This window comes from Physeter macrocephalus, chromosome 2 (genome assembly GCF_002837175.3).
Source record: "Physeter macrocephalus isolate SW-GA chromosome 2, ASM283717v5, whole genome shotgun sequence".
NCBI classification, from domain to species: Eukaryota; Metazoa; Chordata; class Mammalia; order Artiodactyla; family Physeteridae; genus Physeter; species Physeter macrocephalus.
Genome location: NC_041215.1, coordinates 132,452,706 through 132,478,681, shown reverse-complemented (window position 1 = coordinate 132,478,681; position 25,976 = coordinate 132,452,706). Strand labels below are relative to the sequence as shown.

The window sequence follows — 25,976 nt, the reverse complement described above, 5'->3', positions numbered from 1 at the left end:
GCCCTACACAGCACTTACAAGTTAAAAGTTCAAGGACCTACCTAATCATCAGATGTGTTGAACTACTCAGAGCCACTAACACAGTCAAAGCTAATAAACAAGGTGCCCTGAAACAAGTGCCTGGCTTCCACCATCTGCACACACCTAAACAAATGTCCATTCTACACAGAGGCCCACCATGCAATGGAGGCAGAATGTATAAAAATTCTGCTCAAGGACAAGAACATGGGTCCAGAGAAGCTTTTAATTACCCAATCCCCTAGAGCTCTGCACTTTAGGTAACTTTTTAAGTAGCTGTACAAAGCACTTGAGCGTCTGTGGCCACTTAAGACGACATACGATGAAACCAGACACAGAAACCCTATGTCACCCCAATGTGTCAGAGGCAAGAGCAGATGTCTGTGCTGCCTGGTCCCTCCACCATCCCGCTCCTAACGGGGAGGGAGTGGAACCGCGATGCACTGATGCCCCCCACAGAAGAATGCTGAAGACAACCCCCTACACACACCACCAGCATCTGGCTGTGCACCAGGACCCCCTGTGAGAGCCCCGCACTCCGGGTGTCCTGGGAGCCCGGCAGCACTGCTCCTCCCCTTATCCCCGCCACACAACGTCCTCTTGGAGCTTCCTGGGCACAGTGGGCTGCACACGCCAGCTGGCGACCCCAGGGGGTCTGATGGAATTTGCGCTGTCAGGGCTGGCCCAGCAGCACAAAGAGCAACCATTTCCAATTCCCTAGAGAATCAACTGGGGGTGGGGGGGAACGAACTACTGAGGAACCGCCCTACTAATTCTGTGGCGTGCACCTTCACCTTTACTTCTGAGGAGGCCACCCACTGTTCTTCCAGGTAATTAAGGAGAGAGGAACACATCACCCAAGATCAAGGTAAGAGACATGTGCCAATCCAAGGCAGAGAGAAAGTCCCAACCTCCGGTCCCAGGAGCTCCTGCAATATGGAAGCACTGCTAGGTTGTTTCCTAAGATTCTTTTCAGACCCAAGTGCACATGGTGATGCTATTTCAATGTGCTCTTCAAAGACAGGACAGCTGACTGTGCCCAGCGGAGCAGACACAAGACGCCTGCTCTACTCTCCAGGAGAGCCTTTCCTCTGGACTCCGCAGGACCCGCTCACAGACCAAGTCACATCCCCTCACCCCCAAACGTCTTCCTTACCTCTGCAGAGGAAGTAATCGCTTCCATCTCTCTCCCAAAAGCAAATTAAAGAAAAAAAGAAAAAAAAAAAGGCATCAAAACCAACAAGCCCAGACCCAGAAAAGTTATAAGAAGTTATCTTTAAAGGATAAATGCTAGAGTATTTTTCTTGCATCTCCCGCTACACGTCACACATAAAAGAAAAGCAGAATTAAACCAAAATCCACTCCAACACACACACACACACACACACACACACACACACACACACACCTTTCAGAGAGCGGATGAGAGCTGCGATCTTGGGCTACCCAAGGAGAGCTGTTGTTCTATTTATAGAACAACAGTGCTCAGAAAAAGACTCTGGTGGGTTTCAGCGGAAAAGGCTGGGGAAAAGATAAAGACCAGTATTTCTTTGAAGCCTTCTCAGAAACTGCATTTCTTCTCCTATTCACTGCTAGTGGAAGACTATAGATATGCTGCAGAATATTTTTAACACTCAGTCAAAAGCAATGAACTAAAAGTCGTCAAGAAAAGAACACCCCTGACTAATCTGCTGTGCTTTGCATTTGGCAGCCTGTAAGCAGCACCCACAGGAAACTGCTCAGCTGGCAGGGCTCCTCCTCACGCCCACCGGAGCAGAGAATCAGAAGTCCAAACCCAGACCCAAGAAGGGCTAGTCGCTTATGCTGGTCAGCCAGGCTCTTAGAATCATTTTGTCAAGTTCTCTGCACAAACGACAGGGCCAACTCTGTCCTTCAAGCCATCCGGGGCACCTTCATTACCATCAGGGACAAAGGACAGATTTGCAACACACACAGGCACTGAGAATCAGAGCGGCAAGTAAGTGGGAAGTGGAGCATTTGGCCCACCTCCAAACGGAGAGGATGCAAATCCCAAGCTGGGCTGCGGGATGGAAGCCGGCAGGGTATTCAGCCTGAGCCAAAGCCGCCCACTGACTGGCAGAGACACGCCCAACCCACAGGTGAGGCGGCCCAGGCACCTGCCCCAGGCAAAGCTCGAGTCCTAGTCAACCTGCTCAGAAGCAAAGAACGGACGGAGTAAGGCAGCTCCGGAAATGCCCTTCAAAAGCCCGCAAACCAGTGGGCAGAGAAGCCGAGGTCAGGCCTGCCTTGTTGGGGCCCTGTTCACCCCGTCACCGGGGAGGATGAGCCCTCTCCGCAAAGACAGTGGGAGCTCCTGCTCTCACTCACCCTCCCTTCGTGCCCTCCCCAGACATGCAGCAGCAGTGGCTCAGAGGGCTCCAGGGACAGCTCAGACCAGAGGAGGACAGAGGACACAGGACGCCAGGGAGCGAGCAATCCCCCCACAAGGGACGGCTTCCCAGAGCGAGTCTTAGAAGATGAGCAGGGGTCTGAGCAGGCCAGGCAGGGAGGTGCACAGCCTCCTACAGGCTGCAGGCAGAGCCCAGAGGGCCCAGGTCACTGACAGCCGGACCTCCCAGTCACAGGGGCCCCAAATCAGGGGGCGGTATCTCAGGATGTACATTTTGTTTAAGAAAGATGATTTGGGCCACAATGTGGAGGAGAGGCAGTGGGGATGAAACCAGGAGGCAGACAGAAGACTCCAGAAACTCTAATAAGACGGCAGCCGACGAGGAGCACCTGGGAGGATGAGGCACGGTCACGGGCACGAGAGCGTGTAAAAGAAGACAAACCACAGACGGGGTGAAGGGGGTGACCCCGAGGGCTCTCCTGGGGGAGGATGTGGCCTTCGTTTTAGACGTGCTGACTCTGAGGACGCCGGAGACGCCTGGGGGAGCTGAGTGGAGGGCCAGCAGCAGATAATGCGGTTGGGGCACAAGATGAAGTTTAAGGGGGAGACACCTCAGGGAAGTCCCTTACGGGGAAGGAGTGGAATGAGAAGAGGCTCAAGGAATAGGAGCCCCAGGACACGGACATCAGGTGCAGAGAGGAGGTGGGAGTCCAAAACATTAGACAAGAAGGAAGCGGCGCAAAACCAGGGGAGCAGATGAGAAAGTACCGAGACGGTGTCGTGCGTGACATCTGCTAAGGGCTGAGGTCGAGTGCACGGGCGAGGTCGTCAGTGGGGCCCAGGAGGAGCCAGAGGAGAGGTCCGTGAGGAGTCACTGAGGACCCGCCGTCGGAGCAGGCTCTCGACCTGACCCAGGGCAAAGCCAGAGCAAAGTGCAATGAATGTGACCCGGATGGGAAGAAGCAAAGATGGTAGGTTGTTTTTTTAATTTGTATGTTTCTTAACTTTTTACGAACTTGGAATTGTACTGTACATGAACTTCCTATTCCTTCTGTCCTAATGTGTTGTCAACAGCCTTCCGTATTAGTAAATATATTTCTGTCTGCTACAGAGTATTTCACTGTAGTGATGTGTATATATCATTCAACACACTCCCAACTGCTGGAACATTTAGAACGCTTCCTGCTCAATATTATCAACAGTGCTTCAAAGATTATTGCCATAATGGAATATCTCCACATGTCCTGAGCTACTCCTTAGAGCAAAGTACTAGAAGTAGAACTTGGGGATCCAAGCCCAGAAAGAGATGCTCACAAGTTTGAAAGCGTGATGTGGGACAGCAGGCTGCGGAGAGAGGGACCAGCCAGTGGAGCTGAGACATCAGGTCATCTAAGGGGAAAGGCGCAACTGGTCCCGTACCTCACACACCACACAGGAATCACTTCCGGGTGGCCTACAGATCCAGTGCAAAAGGAGAAACTTTAAAAGCTTCAGTAGACAACATAGGGTAATTTCTTTATGACCTTAGAACTGGAAAAAATTTCTTAAATAGGATTTTTAAAATACTAAACATAAACTATAAGATTGCTGAAACCAACTTTATTCCCACTGAGAAACTCTGGCCATCAGACACCTTATAAAGAAACAGAAGAGAGGGGCTTCCCTGGTGGCGCAGTGGTTAAGAATCCGCCTGCCAATGCAGGGGACACAGGTTCAAGCCCTGGTCCGGGAAGATCCCACATGCCGCAGAGCAGCTAATAAGCCCGTGAGCCACAACTACTGAGCCTGCGCTCTAGAGCCCGCATGCTGCAACTACTGAAGCCCGTGCACCACAACTACTGAAGCCCGCGCACCTAAAGCCCGTGTTCTGCAACAAGAGAAGCCACCGTGATGTGAAGCCAGCGCACCGCAACGAAGAGTAGCCCCCGCTCACCAGAACTAGAGAAAGCCCACGTGCAGCAACAAAGACCCAACGCAGGAAAAATAAATTTTTTTTAAAAAAGTGTTACTTTAAATTTGCACATCACTTGAAATTTTCATGAGCATTTTTTTATCTATTTGCCTTCTTAAGAGAACAAACACTTATGGTCTATGAGACAGACACTAATATTCTGAGTGACAAATAAGAAAACTGGTCACTGAGTAATTTCCAAGGTTAAACAGCTAACAACAGACCACAAAAGAAACGTCAGGCCTCCTTACTCTTATCTCAAACCTCCTTCTAGGGCTTAGGAATACCGTAATAAATAAACAGGAAACAACCAGAAAATAATTTGCTCACAAAACACAGGCATGTACAGCATCCCCAAGACCAATAGGTTATTTTAAACGCTTACTAAGTGAGTGCCCACCATGTCTACCACACACATACAAGCCATTTTCACCTTTTAATCCTCACGCCAACTTTGGAGGCATGTGGTTATAGTCCCATTTTATAGACTAGGAAACTGAGAGTCAGAAGAATTAAGTAACTCACTCAAGGCCACATGGCTAGTAAATGGAAGACCTGAAATTCAAACCTAGAACCTAGTCAGGCCAAAAATATCTGTTGGCAAGTCTATGACCCTCCATCCTGAGGCTGTGTCCCTCGCCAGATCAAGAGAGGCCCAAGGGCTATGGCTGTCTTATTGATCTTATTCATCTTAATTACCCAGTGCCCAGCACTGAGAATTCTGAGGAAACTTTTTGCAAAATATCATAAAGGGCTAATACCCCTAATCTACAAAAAGGTTCTTAAAAATTGAGAACAAACTAACAACCTGATAGAAAAATGGGCAAAAAATATGAACAGCCATTTCACAAAAAAATTAAAATAGTACATTTCACAAAAAATAAATTTAAATGGCCCTTAAATACATGAAAAGATGCTCGACCTAGCTCATAATAAGAGAAAAACAAATTGAAACTAAACTAAAATACTATTCTCACCATCAGATTGACAACAACAAGAAAAGGCAACACACTCTGGGCGAGACTGTGTGCAAACAGGCTGGTCCGGCTGCAGGATAAGGCAAACCTTGAGGACAGGAATCTGGCAAAACCCAGCAAATCAGACGTGCATCTACTCTCTGATCCAGCAAGCCCACTCCAAGGAAACTATCCCACAGACACTCTAGCAAAAATATAAAATGAGGTTTGTGCAAGGATATTTTCTACAAAATATTATAGCAAAAGACTGAAAATAATCCAAGTGGTTGAATAAACCACGGTACATTCAGGAAAGAGACTACTACACCATTGTAAAAGGAATGAGGAAGTCTTTATACAGCTATGGAATGATCTCCAGATTATAGTAAGTGAAAAAAGAAAGGTTCAGAACATGTACGGAGTATGCTACCTCTTGCGTAAAAAGGGTATTTGTGTGTGTGTGTGTGTGTGTATAGACAGAAATAAAATTAAAAGCAAATATGTGCATATATTATTTTTAAATTTTCAAACAGAAACAATGAAAGAATAAACCAAAATAATAAAATAATAAAAATGGTTACCTATGGGGAAAGAGAAGGACAGAGCAGACCAGACAGGGGAGGAAGGCACATCATCTTAAAAAGGCCTCGCACAGGAGGGCAGCCCCCGCAGGGCAGCAGCACCTAGGGGAGCTAACACCGGCCCAGGCCCACGGCTTTCCAAGGCCGGCCCCACTTCATCCGCACGACCACCTACTAAGGGGGGCACTGCCCACATCCCCACTTCACAGAGACAGGCAAGGAGGAGACGGCGTCGGTACCCGTGCCGTGCCTGCTCTGTGCCAGGGACTTAGTTCTCATCGGTATTTCATCCAGTCTTCACCACCCTGTGAAGAGTTACTACCCCCTTTCACTTGCGAAGAAACTGAGGTCCACAGACGACCTATGTCTGCAGAGAAGGGTCAGAGGCGGGGCTTCAAACCCAGGTGTGTCTGATTCCAACTCTCTCCACACTTCCATATCGAGTGAAAGGAACCCACTCTTCCAGGGTGAGCACACGGACAGACGTGCATGTCTCAAGGCACAGCCATCTCCCCTACCCACACGGTTGGCCTCCGAACACACACGGAGGCTCAGTTAAGGCACCAAAGACTCACCCGGCCTCTGTGAGCCTAGACAGTAAAATCCATCTCCCCATGGACCTGTGGAATGAAATGCACTCTTTGTTCCAACCAATATTTACTGAACACTTAGTGCAAGCACTGCTAGGAATATGATGATGAAAAAGACAGGACCCTTGACCCTTAAGGAAACTGCATGCTGGTAGAGGGATACTTTTACAGTAAAAGTAAAAGGGACCCTGAGAATTTGCTTTTTAAGTACTCAGAAAAAAGCAGGGCTCAGGGCTGGGGATAGATGACACAAAAAAGGTGCAAGGCTGACAACTGTTTGGACTGGTGATTAATTAAACTCCTCTCCCTACTTTTGTGTATGTTTGGAAATTTCCATTACAGGGGTACAAACAGGGTGCTCTGGAAACTCAGATGTGGATAAAACACAACAGAGGCTTGAACGCAAGGCCTGAAGCTGCTACCTCTTAGGCTAAAGGCAGCCACTGCCTTACCGCAGTTTCCTGATCGTTCAATCCCCCCCAGAAGGTGCTATACAGAGCGGAAAATGCCTGAGAAAACAGCTTAGACACTGCAAAGGGCTACACAAATGTAAAACAGTACCTTAACCATCATTACTCAAATTCCTCTTCCCTGGGCACACGCTCAACCCGCTGTCCCCTCGCCCATTTTCAGACATTAGGTGGAAATGAAGTCCAGCGTTAAACAGCCCAACTCAAGGCTGACGGGCTTACTGGAGGTTGCTTTTTCTTTACTTGAGAACACTCAAGAGTCCAGCCACTTCTAACACCTGCCACTAACATCCTGAGATAATATCCTTCCAGTGTGTTTTCAGTATATAAATAAAACAGAAAAGTGGGGTTATATAATGTACAGATTATTTAATAACCTGCTTTTCCAAACGATACATTGTGACCAGATCTGCTTTTATTTTATGTTTTGTTTCTCTACAGCCTACTTCTACTTCATTTATTTAGATGCTTAAGGATGCTGACATAATTATGAACAAATCTAAGAAACTGAGTGCTTCATATATCAAACAGTCTCAACCAAGCTAAACTGTACCTTACTTACACCAAGACCTTGAACTCTCTGCTTACATAAGTTTAGATTTATTTTCAACACAGGAATTAAAAGTTTAAACAAATGGGAACATAACTAAAATGTTCCACATAATATACACACTTATTAGGATACTGTGAAATTTAAATCCTATGTTTTCACAAATCTGGCTCCTTAAATTTAATCTGTTTGACCCAACAGTTCAAACTGTTCAGCTGTGTCTTAGGACATTCCAGAGAAGCAACTGAGGGCAGACTCACCTCCATCTTCTACTAACACACAGCATCCGTGGCAAGACAGATGCTCTTACTGTAAGGAATCTTCAATTGAAGGGTAACATGTTATGCTTTTTTTGTTTTCTTTAGTATAAAATAATAATGCTCATTTTAGAAAATGCAGAAAAGAAATAAAAATAATCCCAACTGCACCACCAGCACGATCCCTGACATCAGTTTGGAAACTCTCACCTCCTTGGCACACGGCTGAATGACAGTCTATACACACTGCCTCTCTGATTTCCCAACATCACAAAGTACTGTCCAAAGTACTGCTTTCCTTCATCACCTGAATGGCTGATGAGGCCAAGGGCAGCTCCTTGCTCTGCCACTTCCCGGCTGTGTGGCCGCATGCTGCTGGGTGCCTCAGCCCCCCCATGGCAACCTTCATGCAGTTGTGAAGTTCGTAAGACCACCCACGCACGGTACTCAGTGTAGGACCAGCACCAAACAGGTGCCAGCTAATGTCATTAACTCACTGAGTTGTTAAACTGAAGTGTTTCCAGGTTTGCAACTTTTTATATTTAATGGTGCAATAAACATGTTGCCCATGATGCTTTTTCATATTCAAGATTAGTTCTTCAAGGTAGGGTCCCACCAGTGGAATTACTGGGGCAAGAATTTGCAGTTTCTTGGAGTTTTTCACTGTGTCGCCAAATCGCTTCCCCAAGTGGTTATACCCATATGTGCTGCCAGAGGGCAAAGCAGCTACAAGGTTTCTATAAACAGCAAAATCCCAGCTCATACAAAATACTGGTTAAATACAAAAAGACACACAGAACATACTACAAGTAGATTGTAAAAAAACACTTAAACTATCAGACTCATACCTCAGTCTTGACAAACCCGGGTCCTCTTAATGTACATGAAAACTATGAGCCACCACAGAGAGAATAGCGATAAAGAACAATTTCCCAGACTTCCTTTTCACTCAGCTTCTGAGTACTAGTCCATCTTTATCAAAGAGTTCAAATACAAAAACTATCAAATGGGATTGGATTTAAGGAGGTGAGTATTTATTTCACATCTTCCCAAACCACAGAAAGAACTGAATTCACTCTCAAACGTGAAATGGAGGGCTTCCCTGGTGGCGCAGTGGTTGAGAGTCCGCCTGCCGATGCAGGGGACACGGGTTCGTGTCCCGGTCCGGGAAGATCCCACATGCCGCCGAGCGGCTGGGCCCGTGAGCCATGGCCGCTGAGCCTGCGCTCCACAACGGGAGAGGCCACAACGGTGAGAGGCCCGCATACCACAAAAAAAAAAAAAAAAAAAAAAAAAAACATGAAATGGAGAAGAGTTCTATGGCAGTAAAAATTATGAAATGCAGATATTTCCTTTTAAACCCTTTAAATGTGTAAATGTATTATAATCATCCATAACAATAATTCTACTAAGAACCACTTTACTGAGACCAATCCAAAATGGCTGGGACTTCCCTGGTGGTCCAGTGGGTAAGACTCTGCACTCCCAATGCCGGGGACCTGGGTTCAATCCCTAGTTGGGGAACCAGATCCCACATGCATGCTGCAACTAAGAGTCCGCATGCCGCAACTAAAAGATCCCGCATGCCACACGAAGATCCGGCACAGCCAAAATAAATAAATAAACAATAAATTTTTTTAAAAAATGTTCAAGACTACCAACCAACCCTGAAAAGTTCATTAGCTAGTTTTATGTATTAGAAGGCATAGAGCTTCAGAGCAGAATCCAGTTGAAAAAAAGAGGCCCTCTTCAACCAGCAGTGCTGGGACAATTGGATATTCACATGCAAAAGAATGAAGGTGGACCCCTAACTCACATCATATGGAAAAATTAACTCAAAATGGATCAAAGGCTAAACATAAGAGCTAAAACTATAAAATTTCTAGAAGAAAACTTAGGCGTACGTATTCTTGACCTTGGATTTGGCAATGGTTTCTTAAATATGATACCAGGGGCTTCCCTGGTGGCGCGGCGGTTGGGAGTCCGCCTGCCAATGCAGGGGGCGCGGGTTCGTGCCCTGGTCTGGGAGGATCCCGCGGGCTGTGGAGCGGCTGGGCCCGCGCGTCCGGAGCCTGTGCTCCGCAACGGGAGAGGCCGCAGCGGTGAGAGGCCCGCGTACCGAAAAAATATATATATATATATGATACCAAAAGCACCAGCAAAATAGGAAAAAATAAACTAGACTTCATCAAAATTAAACTTTTATGCACAAAAGGACACCATCAAGAGTGAAAGGACAAAATCTTCAACAAAAATATTAGCAACTGAATCCAACAACACATAAAAAGGATCCTACATCATGATCAAGCTGGATTCATCCCAGGTTCACAGGGATGGTTCAATATACACATATCAATCAATGTGATACACCACATCAACAAAGGAAAAGACAAAAACCACACGATCATCTCAGCAGATGCAGAAAAAGCATGTGATAAAATTCAACATCCATTCATGATAAAAAAAATTCTCACCAAAGTGGGCATAGAGGGAACATATCTCAATGTAATAAAAGCCATTTACAACAAACCCACAGCCAACATAGTACTCAATGGTGAAAAAGCTGAGTCTTCCCACCACTTCTATTGAACATAGTATTGGAAGTCCTAGCCACAGCAATCAGATAAGAAAAAGAAATAAAAGGTATCTAATTGGAAGGGAGGAGGTAAAATTGTCATCATTTGCAGATGACATGATACTACATATAGAAAATCCTAAAGACGCCACACAAAAACTATTAGAACTGATTAAATGAATTCAGAAAGGCAGCAGTATACAAAATTAACACAGAGAAATCAGCTGCATTTCTTTACACTAATAATGAAATATCAGAAAGTAAAAAAAAAAAAAATCCCTTTTAAAATCACATCAAAAAATAAATAAATAAAATACTTAGGAATAAACCTGACTAAGGAGGTGAAAGACACATATGCTGAGAACTATAAAACACTGATAAAGGAAACTGAAGATGATTCAAAGAAATGGAAAGGTATCCCATGCTCATGGATTGGAAAAATTAATATTGTTAAAACGGCCACACTACCCAAAGCAATCTACAGATTTCATGTGAGCCCTATCAAATTACCTGTGACATTTTTCCCAGAACTATAACAAATAATCATAAAATGTATGTGGAACCACAAAAGACCCAGAATTGCCAAAGCTATCCTAAGGAAAAAGAACAAAGCTGGAGGCATAACCCTCCCAGACTTCAGACGATACTACAAAGCTACATTAATCAAAGCAGCATGGTACAGGCACAAAAACAGACATATGGATTAACTAAACAGAACAGAGAGCCCAGAAATAAACTCACACACTTACAGTCAATAAATCTGCAATAAAGGAGGCAAGAATATACCATGGGGAAAAGACAGTCTCTTCACCAAGTGGTGTTGGGAAAGCTGGACGGCTGCATGTAAATCAGCGAAGTTAGAACACTCCCTCACACCATAAACAAAAATAAACTCAAAATGGCTTAAAGACTTAAATATAAGACAAGACACCATAAAACTCCTAGAAGAGAACATAGGTAAAACATTCTCTGACATAAATCATAGCAATGTTTTCTTAGGTCAGTCTCCCAAGGCAAAAGAAATAAAAGCAAAAATAAATGAATGGGACCCAATCAAACTTATAAACTTTTGCACAGCAAACGAAACCATAAAGAAAACAAAAAGATGACCTACAGAATGGGAGAAAATATTTGAAAACAGTGTGACCAAAAAGGGCTTAATTTCCAAAATATACAAACAGCTCATACAGTTCAATATCAGAAAAACAACCCAAAAATGGGCAGAAGACCTAAGGAGACATTTCTCCAAAGAAGACATACAGATGGCCAACAGGCACATGAAAAGATGCTCAACATCGCTAATTACTAGGAATTCCCTGGTGGTCCAGCAGTTTGGACTCCATGCTTTCACTGCTGAGGGCCCAGGTTCAATCCCTGGTTGGGGAACTAAGATCCCACAAGCTGTGTGGTGTGACCAAGGAAAAAAATAAAAAGTAAAATAAAATAAAACATCGCTAATTATTAAAGAAATGCAAATCAAAGCTATAATGAGATACCACCTCACACCAATCAGAATGGCCATCATTAAAAAGTCTACAAAGAATAAATGCTGGAGAGGGTGTGCAGAAAAGGGAACCCTCCTACACTGTTGGTGGGAATGCAAATTGGTGCAGCCACTATGGAGAACAGTATGGAGGTTCCTTAAAAAACTGAAAATAGAGTTACCATATGATTCAGCAATCCCATTCCTGGGCAAATAACCAGAGAAAACTCTAATTCGAAAAGATACATGCACCCCAATGTTCACAGCAGCACTATTTACAATAGCCAAGACATAGAAGCAACCTAAGTGTCCATCAGCAGATGAATGGATAAAATGGATAATAAGAACCTGCTGTTTAAAAAAATAAATAAAATTTTTTTAAAAATACTTTCACCATATTTTTTTTCTCTCTTTAAAACTATAACTTTGAAAGGCCTACTCTTGAAGGTCAGGGCGAATTCCACTGAAATTCAATGTGGTCAATATGATTTGTAGTCTTCAGAGATTCAAAATAAATAAATGAAAAAAGAAAAGAAAAAGAAGATGTGGTAATATACATACACACACATACATACACACACACACACACACACACACACAAACACACTGGAATATTACTCAGTCATAAAAAAGAATGAAATAATGTCACCAGCAGCCAGCAACAGGGGTGGACCTAGAGAGTATCATACTAAGTGAAGTAAGTCAGAGAGAGAAAGACCAATATCATATGATATAATTTATATGTGGAATCTAAAAAAATGATACAAGTGAACTTATTTACAAAACAGAAACAGACTTACAACAAACTTATGGTTACCAAAGGGGAAGGGGGGAGGGATAAATTAGGAGCCTGGGATTAACAGATACACACTGCTATATATAAAATAGATAAACAACAAGGACCTACTGCATAGCACAGGGAACTATATTCAATGCCTTGTAATAACCTATAATGGAAAAGAATCTGAAAAAGTGTGTGTATGTTATGTGTGTATATACATATATATATATATGAATCACTTTGCTTTACACCAGAAACTAACACAACATTATAAATCAACTATACTTCAATAAAATTTTTTTTAAATAAAAAGAGTGAAAAGACAACCCACAGAATGGGAGAAAATATTTGCAAATCATATATCTGATAACTGTCTATTATCTAAAATATATAAAGAACTCTTACAACTCAGCAACAAAAAAACCCCCAATTTTAAAATGGGCAAAGGACTGGAATAGACATTTCTCCAAATAAGATATATAAATGGCCAACAAGCACATGAAAAGATGCTCAACACCATTAGTCATTAAGGAAATGCAAATCAATACCATGAGATACCACTTCACACCCTCCAGGATGGCTATAATCAAAAAAAAAAAAAAAAGAGAGAGAGAGAGAGAAGGGAAGGAAGAAAGGGCAGAAAATAACAACTGTTGACAAGTGTGAAGAAATTGGAACCCTCAAACATTACTGTTGGAAATGTACAATGCTGCAGCCATTGTGGAAAAGTTTGGAAATTCCTAAGTAAGATGAACATCCAGCAATTACCCAGCAATTCCACTCCCTAGGTATACTCCCAAAAGAACTGAAGACAGACATTCAAACAGTATTCCTAGCAGCTCTACTCACAATAGCCAAAGGGTAGAAGCAATTCAAATATACATCAACAGATAAACAGATAAAACAAATGGAGTATTATTCCATACAATGAATGTTACTCAGCCATAAAAAGGAATGAAGTACTGACACATGCTACAACACAGATGAACCCTGAAACATTATGCTAAGGGAAAGATGCCAGACACAAAAGGCCACACACATATTTTATGATTCCATTTACGTGAAATATCCAGAATAGGCAAACCCACAGAGATGGAAAGCAGGGTAGTGGCTGCCAGGGGCTGAGGAAAAAGAAGGAGTGGGGAATGACTTCTTAATGCGGAAGGGGTTGGGGGATAAAGAAGTTCTGGAAGTGAAAGTGGTGATGGAAGGGTGACCCTCTTCCATCTTGCCCCAAGGACAAAGCACTGCTCATCCTGGAGCCTGAGGAGCCAGGCCCAGGAAAACCACCACAAACCAGGCACCCTTCACCTTCAGATGCAGAAGAGCAGAGCCAGCCAGAAATGGGTGGCAGGTGACCCCAAACCTCGCACTACTCAGACCGAGATGGCGGGGAGAGTCACTGGACCTGGGCCCAGTCTCATATGGGACTCACATTTCTTCCAGAGCCAAGCACACAGCTAACAGCAGTTCAAACCCACAGACCCGCAAATATCATTCAAGGATCAATAAATCAAAACAAAAACAAGAAAAGTGGAGTGGGAGTTTGAAGATATACCATAAAGCACATACATAAATCTGAAATGAATTATTACAGAAAACAGAAGACCTTTTTAGAAAATATGTGCTTCCTGTAAAAGATTACAGGAGGACACTGCCTCTACTAAAAAATTAAAGTTAAATTTTTTTTAAAGAACAGGGAGCACCAATGTGAACAATATGAAATTAAAAGACAACAAGCTGGGCTTCCCTGGTGGCGCAGCGGTTGCACGTCCGCCTGCCGATGCAGGGGACACGGGTTCGCGCCCCGGTCCGGGAAGATCCCACATGCCGCGGAGCGGCTGGGCCCGTGAGCCATGGCCGCTGAGCCTGCGCGTCCGGAGCCTGTGCTCCGCAACGGGAGAGGCCACAGCAGTGAGAGGCCCGCGTACGGCAAAAAAAAAAAAAAAAAAAAAAAAGACAACAAGCTAAGATACAGGCCATGATTAGGACAGGAAGCAAAAATAATCACACTACAGCACAATTAAAATCCACATGGAAGGGGCTACAGGGGAAATGCACAATGCAGAAAATGTCACTGATGGTGCACAGGACAAAACTGAGGTGCCCACAGAATGCTGCTGGATACAGTGGAGAGGAGAAAAGACTGAGAGAAAAGCTCATGGACAGAGTGGTGAAGGGACAGATTATCTAACCTACAAATAATAAGAACCACCCAAAAGGAACACAAAATAAATGGAGATGCAATAATCAGAGGTAGAGAAGACAAAAGCTTTCCACCTCATTTATTAATACTGCCCCAAAAAGGAAAGCAAAGAGCTGCCAGCCTGATGTGCTGAAATCACTGGGCACTGTCTGTCCCAGGCACAGGAGAAAGAAGGACAGCATCACACATGGGCCATCCCCTCTGCCCTGCAACCCCACCTCTGGGCTCCATCCTTAAGATTAAAAGACAGATCGTGACACAGCAAGCAAGCGCTCGAAGACCAAAGAGCCAGCTTGAAGGGGCTCTCCTGGGAAAACGGGGACGATCTGAGCATGAAAAAGAATGACTATAACTGATTACAAAACTGAATAAAAAGTCATGAATCCACAGTGATAACCCCCCCTCCCTCAGCAGAGAGAGAGAGAGAGAGAGAGAGAGAGAGAGAGAGAGAGAGAGAGAGAGAGAGAGAGAGAGAGAGAGAAACAAAACCAAACCATTTGCCTCCACTAGGGATGACTATTCTACCAAACCCTTACTTTGAAAATTGGTAATTAAACAGAAAGAATCCAGCAATTACCCTGCCTTTGGTAGGAAGAAATGTAGTCGTTCCCCAGCTGAACTGGGAAAAATTTACCAAATACCAACAGATAATTGTGGAAGAAACGACAGAAAGCTGAGGGAGGGGGTAGGTCCATCTTTCAAACTCTCTCAAACTCTCTTAATAAAACTGATTCAGGCCAGTTAATTACATATAAATGCTGAAAATCATTTGGTAAAAAGTTGTTGGATAAAAGGATTATTTGCAGGGTGTCTAGGAATCACCTCACAGATTACTTCCTAATCTCAAAGAAGGAAATCCACATTTCCAGTAGAAATATCTAGCATCTCCCCATAAACCAAATGATGACACAGCGCAGGAGACTGCCTGCTTGACAGGACATGGAACATCCCACACCTAGGAGATTTGCCCAAAACATCAACCTGAATATAACTGAGTCTTCAAACCTCTCTTCCAGTTTATAGCAGATACAGAGTATAAAAGAACGATGCAAAAGAAACCATGAGGAAACAATCAGACAAATCCAGAAACAGATTTTACAAGACAACTGCCCTTGTCTCTTCAAAAAGTCAATGTCGGAGAGGGGAGGGGAGGGGAGGGGAGAGAGGGCGAAGGTTGCTGAGGGCAGCTGTCCTAGGTTAAGAGACTAAAGAGATACAACCAATGCATGAATTTTTATTGGTACATGGTTCCCAAAAGGGAGGCTATAAAAGGCATTTTTGGTTCAACTGGGGAAAACTAAAAAGGATACAGATATTAGAAAATTACAATTAATATCTTAGGTGTAATAATGGTATATAGGAAAAGGTCCTTATTTTTAGGAGTACTTATTTATTTGTAGGAGTTTAGGTGTAAAAATGGACCATATAGGAAATGTCATTTTTAGAAGATACACATTGAGCTCTTTAGGGATAGACTGTCATGATGCCTACAAATGGTTTAGTAAATCATTTATTTCTATTTAATACATATAGATAAAGCATATTTCGCAATATGCTACCAACTGCTGAATCTTGATAGTAAGTATATTGGGTACCTTTTAAATTTTTCACAATAAAAAATTGAAGAGCTTTCCTTGCAAAGGTATTCTTCACAGAATATGTGGTACAACCATTACAAAGGATAAGAAAAAAGATTTTAATAACATGGAGAAATGCTCATAACATTAAAGTGAAAACTTACATATAGTTTCATTTCAACTAAATTAAACATATCCAGAAAAATAGTCCAGAAGGAAATACCAAAGTAACAATAAAGCTAGTGCCGGCGGCCCTCCGGGTGCTGCACTCAGCGGCTGACTGTCTTCCCAGCCCTCGCCCAGCTCTCCTACTTCCTTCTCAGACTGGCCCTCCTCCTCTACTCACTTCCTAAAAGCCAATGGCCCCAGATCTGCCCAGACCCCCTTCCACTATCCGCTATTCTCCCTCTCAGGCCCTGAGAAACCATTCCTACTGTTTCCACATGACTGTTATGGGGCTGGACAGAACACAGTAAGAAGAGGTGTAATCTGGAACCTATGAGACCCAGGTGGCTTCAGGGCACACCCACAAGCCACCTAACTGCCTCTGTCTCCCTCATCTGTGAAGTTGGCATAGTTGAGAAGAAGAGGATCCTGGATACCATGCAGCAGAGCTCAGTGAGAGCAGAATCCCCAGAGCTGGTCCTCACTGGTCCTCAACCACAGTTCCCCACTGGATAGAGCTCCATTCGCCAGCCAGTCACGTGATCAACGAGCCTCCTCCTCCTCCTCCTCCTCCTCCTCCTCCCCCTCCTCCTCCCCCTTCCCCTCCTCCCCAACACCCCCATCAAACCATCACCAAGTTCTCACAATGTCAAATCCAACTAATTCTCTCCATCACCACTACCACAACCCTGGCCCAGGCTACCATCATCTCTCACCACATGGGTCAGCCAGCATCCACTCAGGCGGCCACAACACAGCCAGAGAAATCTTTCCAACCTGGATCAGATGTCTCACTCCTTCCTAAAATCTTAAAGCAATAGTATCCCGCTATTACAGAGCTTCTACCCGGCTCCCCAGACTCATGGCACAATCAAGGTCTCCTCAACTCTTGCTAACTCCATCCACACCAGCTTTCTTTCAGCCTCTTGATTTCCCCAAGCTCCCCCTGGCCACAGGGCCTTTGCATACCTCTTTCTTTTATTTACCTTTTTTTTTTAATCTTTTTCAGTACAGCACAGGGAATATAATGACTTTAAATGGAGTATAATCTATGAAAATATTGAATCACCATGTTGTACACCGGAGACTAATATAATGCTGTAAATCGACTATACTTCAATTTAAAAAATCTTTTTCATTATAAAATAGCACACATAAAGTTCACGAAACAAAAATGTACAATTATCACAAGCTGAGAACCCAATTAACCACCATCTAGGTGAAGAAACAACACTACCGGCCCTGCAGAAGCTCCCTCTCTCAAGGACCATCAGTCACTACCCACCACTTCCCACCACCCCGACTTCTGTGGTAATCGTCTTCCTTGCTCGTAGCTTAAACAAACAAGCAGGCAAGTCTAAACTCCTTAGTGTCCTACTTGTTCTGCACTGGATGTAAACAGAATCATACAGAATGTACTCTTTTATGTCTGGCTTTTTTGCCCTGCAACATTAATGGCTGTGATTAATCCTTAAATCAGCAGGTAGGGCTTCCCTGGTGGCGCAGTGGTTGAGAGTCCGCCTGCCGATGCAGGGGACGTGGGTTCGTGCCCCGGTCCGGGAAGATCCCACATGCCGCGGAGCATCTAGGCCCGTGAGCCATGGCCGCTGAGCCTGCGCATCCGGAGCCTGTGCTCCGCAATGGGAGAGGCCACAACAGTGAGAGGCCCGCGTACCGCAAAAAAAAAAAAAAAAAAAAAAAAAAAAAACACACACACACAAAAACCCACTAACCCTTCACCTAAGATCATTTTCCTTTAGCCAGACACAAACAAAAACACCCCTTGATGTTTCCTTCATTATGGGTCTGCACACAAAAAAATTGATTTTGTTTACTTGAAAACATCTTTATTTCAGCTTTATTTCTGAAGGATCTTTTGGCTGAGTAAAGAATTAGGGTTAGCAGTTTCTTCCAGCACTTAAATTTTGATTGACTTCTGCTTCCATGGCTTCTGTTAAGAACACAGCTGTCAATCTCACTGTTGCTCTTTTGAGGGTAATCTGTCTCCAGTTGCTTTCAAGTCTAGTCTTCACCTGTGGTTTTCAGCAGTTTTACTACGAAGTGATGGGTGAGGCTTTCTTTGTGTTCACAGGCTACCGAATCTGTGGGTGGTGCCTTTTAATAGTTGTGGGAAGTTCTCAGGCATTATCTTTACAAATGTTGTTTCTGCCCAATTTTCTCATAAAAGACCTTTTCACTGCCTTATCTGCTAATTTCTCCATTTCCATTTTTTTATGTCTCCAGGCTTCCTTATGGGTAATTTTCTTTTGAGCTGTCTTCTGGGCCACTGAATTCTTTCTTCAGCCGTGTCTATTCTACCCTTCCTTTGAGAACTTAACTTTGATGACTACATTTGCCAGTTTTAGAATTTTCATTTGGTTCTTTTTTAGTTTCTAGTTCTCCGTCAGAATTCTGTCTGGTCTTTTATCTCCTTAAACATAGTAAGCATAGTTGTTTCAAAATCTGTGTCTGAGGTCTAGAGCCCCTGTTAATCTGTCTTTATGGTCTGCTGTTTCCATTGGTTTTAATTCACGTGGCCTTGCCTCCCCGTGCGTTTGCTCTTCACTGAACACAAAACAGTGAATTTACAACATGGCTTGTGAAAATAACTGGACGACTGGATGATGTCATCTCCCTCTACAGAGGACTGAAGTTGCTTCTGTTAAGCACCTAAAAACAACAGCACTCTGGGATTACCTTAATTTCAGAGACCTGACATGCTATGAAGCATGACTGCAGGCCTTTGGAAGTCCTATTTCTAATCCTCCTCATTCCTTGGAAGTAGCTTTTTGGGATCCTAAACCAAATTGAGGGAGCTCACCCAGGACTGCTGCCCTTTGGCAGATCCTGATACCTCAGAGCCCACAGGCATTTCTGACTGCTTCACAGAGCTCAGCCCCTCGGCGTCCCCTTCAGAGTCAGTACATGCCCTACGTTAGTTTTCTGTGGCTGCCCTATAACCAAGGCCACAGACTGGGAGGCTTAAACAACAGAAATGTGTTGTCCCACAGTCCAGGAAGCTAGAAGTCCAAAATCAAGGTGTCAGCAGGGCCACGCTCCTCTAAAGGATCCAGGGGAGATTCTATCTATTACCTCTTCTAGTGGCCCCACCTGGTCCTTGGTTTGTGACAGCACAGATCTAAATCGCTGGCTCTGTTTTTCACATGGCTTTTTTCTCTGTGTGTTCCTTTGTGTCCAAATCTTCCTCCTCTTTCTTTTACAAAGACACCAGACATTAGATTTAGAGTCCTTTCATCACCAAAACAACCCTACAGTCCTTTCATCACCAAAACAACCCTACAGTACCTATGCGGTTATTCTATTAATGCCTTCTTCAGACTACTAGCTCTAGGGGTGTTCTCTGTTGCTCAGGAAGGCCCCCCCAAGTGCCAGCACACAGAACAATTTTAAGGTCTCCACTATTTGCTGAGTTAAACTGAATCTGTGAAATAAAGAAAATAACACCCAGCCCATGCTATTCCCACTAGTATTCAATAAATTAACAAATTTTTAAAAAGATACTCACTGTTAATTGTCTGCCAGATTTGTTTTTATTTGCTATTCTGGCTGCTAGAGATGGAGACTCACCCAGATCAGCTTGAGCTGGGGGCAGAGGGGTTCGGGGGGATGGCTACTGGTCAAGATATAAAAAGTGAACAATCAGAAAGACAGAAATAATCATAAAAGCAACCGTTTATTGAATGCTCATAACATGCCAGGCTCGACGCTAAATAAGCGTTGCACAAAGACTACTGCGCTTGATTCTATGAGTTATCGTCATCATTTTTATTTTACAGATCTGAGAACTATTATTATTATTTCTATTTTGCAGAGATAGAAACTGAGGCTCAGGAACACACAACTAACATTTACTGTCACCACTCGTTACCCAAGAACTAGTATTTTCCCTATTTACAGATAAGGAAAGCAAGTCTTGAGAGGTTTGGAGACTTGTTCATGACACCAAAGTTTAGACTCTTAAATACTGCTACATATTAGCATTAAAAAAACCTTTTAGGGACTTCTCTGGTGGTCCAGTGGTTAAGAATCCATCTTGCAGTGCAAGGGATGTCACTTCGATCCCTGGTCAGGGAACTAAGATCCCACATGCCTCGGGGCAACTAAGCCCGCGAGCCACAACTAGAGAGAGGCCCACATGCCACAACGAAAGATCCTACGTGCTGCAACTAAGACCCGACACAGCCAAAAAACAAATAAATAAATATTTCCAAAAACAAAAACTTTTATACCACTTCACACCCATTAGGATAGCTATAATCAAAAAGATAAAACAACTGAGGACATGGAGAAACTGGAACCCTCATACCTTACTGGTGGAAATGTAAAATAGTGCAGTCACTTTGGAAAACAGTCTGGCAGTTTCTCAAAGACTAAGCATAGAGTTACCATGTGACCCAGCAAATCTACTCCTAGGTATATATCCACCAGAAATGAAACATATGTACACACAGAAATATGTACACGAATGTCCATAGCAGCATTATCCAGAATAGCCAAAAAGTGAAAATAACCCAAATGCCCATCAACAGATGAATGTAAATAAAACGTAGTACATCCATACAATGGTATATTACTCAGCAGTAAAACGAAAAGAAGTACTGGCACAGGCTATACAACATGGATGAATTTTGAACACATTTTACTAAGTGAAAGAAACCAGACACAAAGGGTACATACTGCATATTTTATTTATATGAGATGTCCAGAATCAGCAAATCCACAAAATAGAAAGCAGACTAGCAGTTGCCTAGGGTTGAGAGAGTTGGTAGAAAACGGGGAGTAAATGCTAATGGTTATGGGATTCCTTTTTTTTTGGTTGCTTTGGGTCTTCGTTGCTGCACATGGGCTTTCTCTAGTTGTGGTGCGCAGGCTTCTCATTGCAGTGGCTTGTTTTGGAGCACGGGCTCTAGGCGCGCGGGCTTCAGTAGTCGTGGCAATGCGGGCTCAGCAGTTGTGGCTCGAGGGCTCTAGAGCGCAGGCTCAGTAGTTGTGGCACACGGGCTTAGTTGCTCTGCGGCATGTGGGATCTTCCTGGACCAGGGATCGAACCCGTGTCTCCTGTATTGGCAGGCAGATTCTTAACCACTGTGCCACCAGGGAAGTCCCATGGGTTTCTTTTTGGGGTGATGAAAATGTTCTAAAACTGACTGTGGTGATGATTACACAACCGTGAATATACTAAAAACCACTGAACTGTACACTTTAAATGAGTGAGCTATATGGTATGTGAATTTTATCTTAGTAAAGCTGTTTTTTAAGTATTTTACAACTTGAACATTTTACTTAATTTCTACTAGTCTTCATTTCACAATGGAAAAAATACTTTGTTTAAATTTGAAATTAAGAATATAAGCTCTGGGCTTCCCTGGTGGCGCAGTGGTTGAGAATCCGCCTGCTGATGCAGAGGACACGGGTTCGTGCCCCGGTCCGGGAAGATCCCACATGCTGTGGAGCGGCTGGGCCCATGAGCCATGGTTACTGAGCCCGTGCATCTGGAGCCTGTGCTCCACAACGGGAGAGGCCACAACAGTGAGAGGCCTGCGTACCACAAAAAAAAAAAAAAAAAAAAAAAAAAATATAAGCTCTTTTTTTTTTTTAAGATTTTATTTATTGATTGATTGATTGATTGATTGATTGATTGATTTGGCTGCGTTGGGTCTTCCATTGCTGCGCGCGGGCTTTCTCTAGTTGTAGCGAGCGGGGGCTACTCTTCGTTGCGGTGCGCGGGCTTCTCATTGCGGTGGCTTCTCTCGCCGTGGAGCACAGGCTCTAGGCACGCAGGCCTCAGCAGTTGTGGCACTCGGGCTTCAGCAGTTGTGGCTCACGGGCTCAAGAGCGCAGGCTCAGCAGTTGTGGCACACAGGCCCAGCTGCTCCGTGGCATGTGGGATCCTCCCGGACCAGGGCTCGAACCCGTGTCCCCTGCATTGGCAGGCGGACTCCCAACCACTGAGCCACCAGGGAAGCCCAAGAATATAAGCTCTTTAATGCACAAAGCCAAAAATGTTAACTTTTTTAAAACTTTTAAATAAATTAAGCTCCATCTTAACTGACAAGGCTTCACAGAATCACACTGTTCTCTACTCAGATTTCAAAATACCTTATAATGTGTTCATAAGCTAACTTACCAGTGTATTAGTTCCATTCTCTTTTTTCCACACTAGCTATGTGGTCCTATAAAATCACTACTGTGTACTATGGTAAGGAAATGAAATGAAGTAATGTGTTTGCTGGGGACAGTTGGAACATATGAAAATATCAGACGCACATGAAATGCTAAACTAATAAACCACCATCTCAAATCTATACACATCAAATTTTCAAAGACTTTCCCCACCAAAGACTTGAAAAGTTTTAAAAGAACCTCACGAATAAAGATTTTTTTGGCGCTTAGTAAGGCTTCTCTTTACACATGTCCTTACGGTCTTGTTTCTTAAAGTCTGGTCCATGACCAGCAGCAGCAGCATCTCCTGGGAGGTGATAAATGCAGAACCTCTAGCCCCACTCCAGACCCACTCAACCAGAATCTGCATTTTAACAAGATCCCGAGGGGACGTGTCTGCACGTGAAAATTCGAGAAGTGCTGTCATAAGATACTTCCTTTTCTTTTTCCATTAAGACAGCTCTAGCTTGCACTGGCCTAATGTTTCAAAAACTTGACATACATACAGCTCTGGTCCTGGGCCAGCCTGTCCTCAGTTCCATCCCTCACTCTTCTGCTCTACTCCAGATTGCAGATGGGCTGATCCCTGCAGGCTGGGTTTCCCAAGCAGGAGGGGGCATGGGGTGAGTCTCCAGGAGCAGCTGTGTCCTTCCAAGCCTAGCCCCCGCCAGATGACCCACGGTGGTTCCAGCCTCTGGCGAGTCGTAGTTGTTCCTGATATGCTGCCTCCCGGCTTGTCCTCCCGCTTCGAGGTGGCAGTGCTTTCCTGTTTGCTGCCTCATCGCAGGGTTACCTCACGGCCCACTGTTTGCATTCTCAATTCTTCAGCACCTGTGCGACCACTCCCCATTGAACTCCCTCTGTTTTAAATACTTAAAGTGGGTCGTTCCTTTTTGGACTCAGAATGATGCCCCATACCATTCTGGATATTTCCCCTGTGCACCACATACACCAGAGGAATTTTCTGAACGGCTTATCTGCTTTAAAAGGGGGAGTGGGGAAGGGAGGTTGGGAGCTACCACACACACAGTAAACCTCACATTCCATCAATCTCTAACAACCCAAAAGAAAACTCAACCTTAAGCTCTTTGTACAGCAGATGTGACTATTCAGAAACTCAAGTCCTCGGGGTGTATTTTTAACACTCTACCCATCACTCCTCCTCAGCCAGAACAGCTGGTATAACAGCTATTGTTTTAAGAGGGGAAAAAAAAGCCTCCTTAAGAACAGAATTCTGGACAAACACTGGAATCTCTGAGAGATCAAATCTTAATAACAGTTGTAAATCACATGATCCACCCCATATTGGGCACACACCATGCTTGAGGACCAAGCAACAGGTGAGAACAATTCCTATTAGTACCATTTAGGGCTACTTGGAGATCTTTCTAAAAGCACCTCTGACCCATCACTCTCAGGCTCTGAATAATCCTTAGTGGCTGTCTCTTGCCCAAGGCCACAAACCCAACTCCAGGGCTATCCTTTCAAAATCCAGCCTGATCTACCTTTCCAGCCTCTTCCTCATTCCTCTCAAATCTGACCCACTCACCTTCTGACCATTCCCAGGTGTGCCTAAACCTGTAGATACAACATTCAACTAGGCGGAAAGTCCTTCTTTCCTTACTTAGCCTGACAAACTCTTTCCCGCAAGATCCTGCCTCCCAGGGTAGCTGGATTCTCAGTCCTCTAAGCTTCCACAGCACTTACTACATCATACTGTCACATGGACAGATGTCCATCTCCTACAGGCTGGGGACCCCGAAATGGAGAAACTGCCTTCCATCTTGGGATCCTGACCATAGCTCAGATCCAGATCCAAGTTACTACCAGTGACACACTGGGCAAGACACTTACCCTCTCAACCTCCAATTCCGTAAGAAGGGAATGACAGACAACACCCAACACAGTGGGTTATCACCAATGCTAATGAGTTAACCCATGTAAAGTGCTGTAAAGTTAACCCCAGAAAAGTGCCTGGCACATAGTAAGCACTGGAGAAATGCTAGCGTTAAAATTATTACTGTTACTGTTATACCTGGAACAAAGGAGGTGTTCAATACCTATGTGCTGAATAACTGGAGCACTTCGCAATAAAACTGTTTGTAACATTAGGACAAAAGATTACCCCACCCCAGGTATCAGAGTCTGACATAAGATTAAGAAATGGCTCCCACGGTAAAAGTACCAGCTGAACTCACTGGCCCTGGAGGAAAAGCGCACTGCAGCGGGATGAGATAGTCTGTGCCAGCTGGATCTGCCCAGGCTGCCCATAGACCCAGTCTGCCCTCAGCCACCTGTCCAACCACCTGCCTGAGGAAGCCGTGTGCTAACACAGAGGGCTCACCTGCAGCAAAACCCAAAAGCAGTTTGCAACAGAAACCGCAATGGGAAAACAAAGGGTGCAACTTTACTCCTGCAGAAAGGAAATGCGCCTTTCTGCAGCTAATACTTCGCGTCTGGAGTTCTCCACCGAGAGTGAGATGCCAAGCGGGTGCGCAGCCAGGGACAGCCCCCTCTCCCCGCTTTCCCGAGGAGGGAGAGAGAGAGACGGTCACGGGACGCGCATCCCTGCCCTTTCCCGCACGAAAATCCACGCGAGGGGAGGGAAGGTTAGAGCCCCACACCTGGGTCCAATCGGATTTCTCAGGGGCCACAGGTGAGTGCAGAGCACCCAGCGGGAAAGAGCCCGATCCGTCCTCAGAAATGTGCAGAACCCGGGTCGGGGAGCGCTCGCCGGCCGGACGCAGCCAGGAGTCCCCATTTCTGGTGCGCTCGCCCCCCAGCCTGCAGGCCTGTCCCTCCCGGTCCTCGCGGCGCGGGGCTTCTTCGCGGCCCGCCCCGCCAAGCGCCCCGCCCGCCCGGCCCCGCGCGGCGCCCACCTGCTCCCCGGCCCGGGGTCCCCGCCGCCGCCCCGCCGGGGGGCGCGCTCAGCCCCGGGCGCCTGGTCCGTTACCCCGCGGAGCGCGCTCCGTCCGGGCAGCGGCGCCCGGCGGGACCCTAGGCCGGGCCGGGCCGGGCCTGGGCGGCTGCTCGGGCCGAACTGCGGGCCTCACGGGGCTGTCGCGGCGTGAGGGGCGCGCGCCCGGGCCGCCGCCGCGGGCTCACCTTCTGGCGGATCTGGCCCGACGTGGACACCTTGCGGATGAGCTTCTGCGGGGAGCCGGGCTCCGCCTCGGGCTCGCTGTCGGACGACTCCTCAGGCGGCGGCGGCGGAGGCGGCTGCGGCGGACCCGGCGGAGGGGCACCCGCCGCCGCCGCCATG

General features: G+C 45.2%; 1 protein-coding gene across 10 annotated transcripts in view; it reads right to left on the bottom strand.

The window, feature by feature from the left end:
- Positions 1 to 25,976, bottom strand: part of DGKD (diacylglycerol kinase delta) — a 112,328-nt gene extending 86,352 nt beyond the window's left edge. For all 10 annotated transcript variants that reach the window (XR_008619336.1, XR_008619337.1, XR_008619342.1 and 7 more), the window contains exon 1: positions 25,820 to 25,976. Coding sequence is in view for 7 of the 10 variants with exons in the window: in XM_055090644.1 (XP_054946619.1) it covers positions 25,820 to 25,975 (156 nt within the window). In the remaining 3 variants the exon portion in view is untranslated. The remainder of the gene's footprint in view (positions 1 to 25,819) is intronic.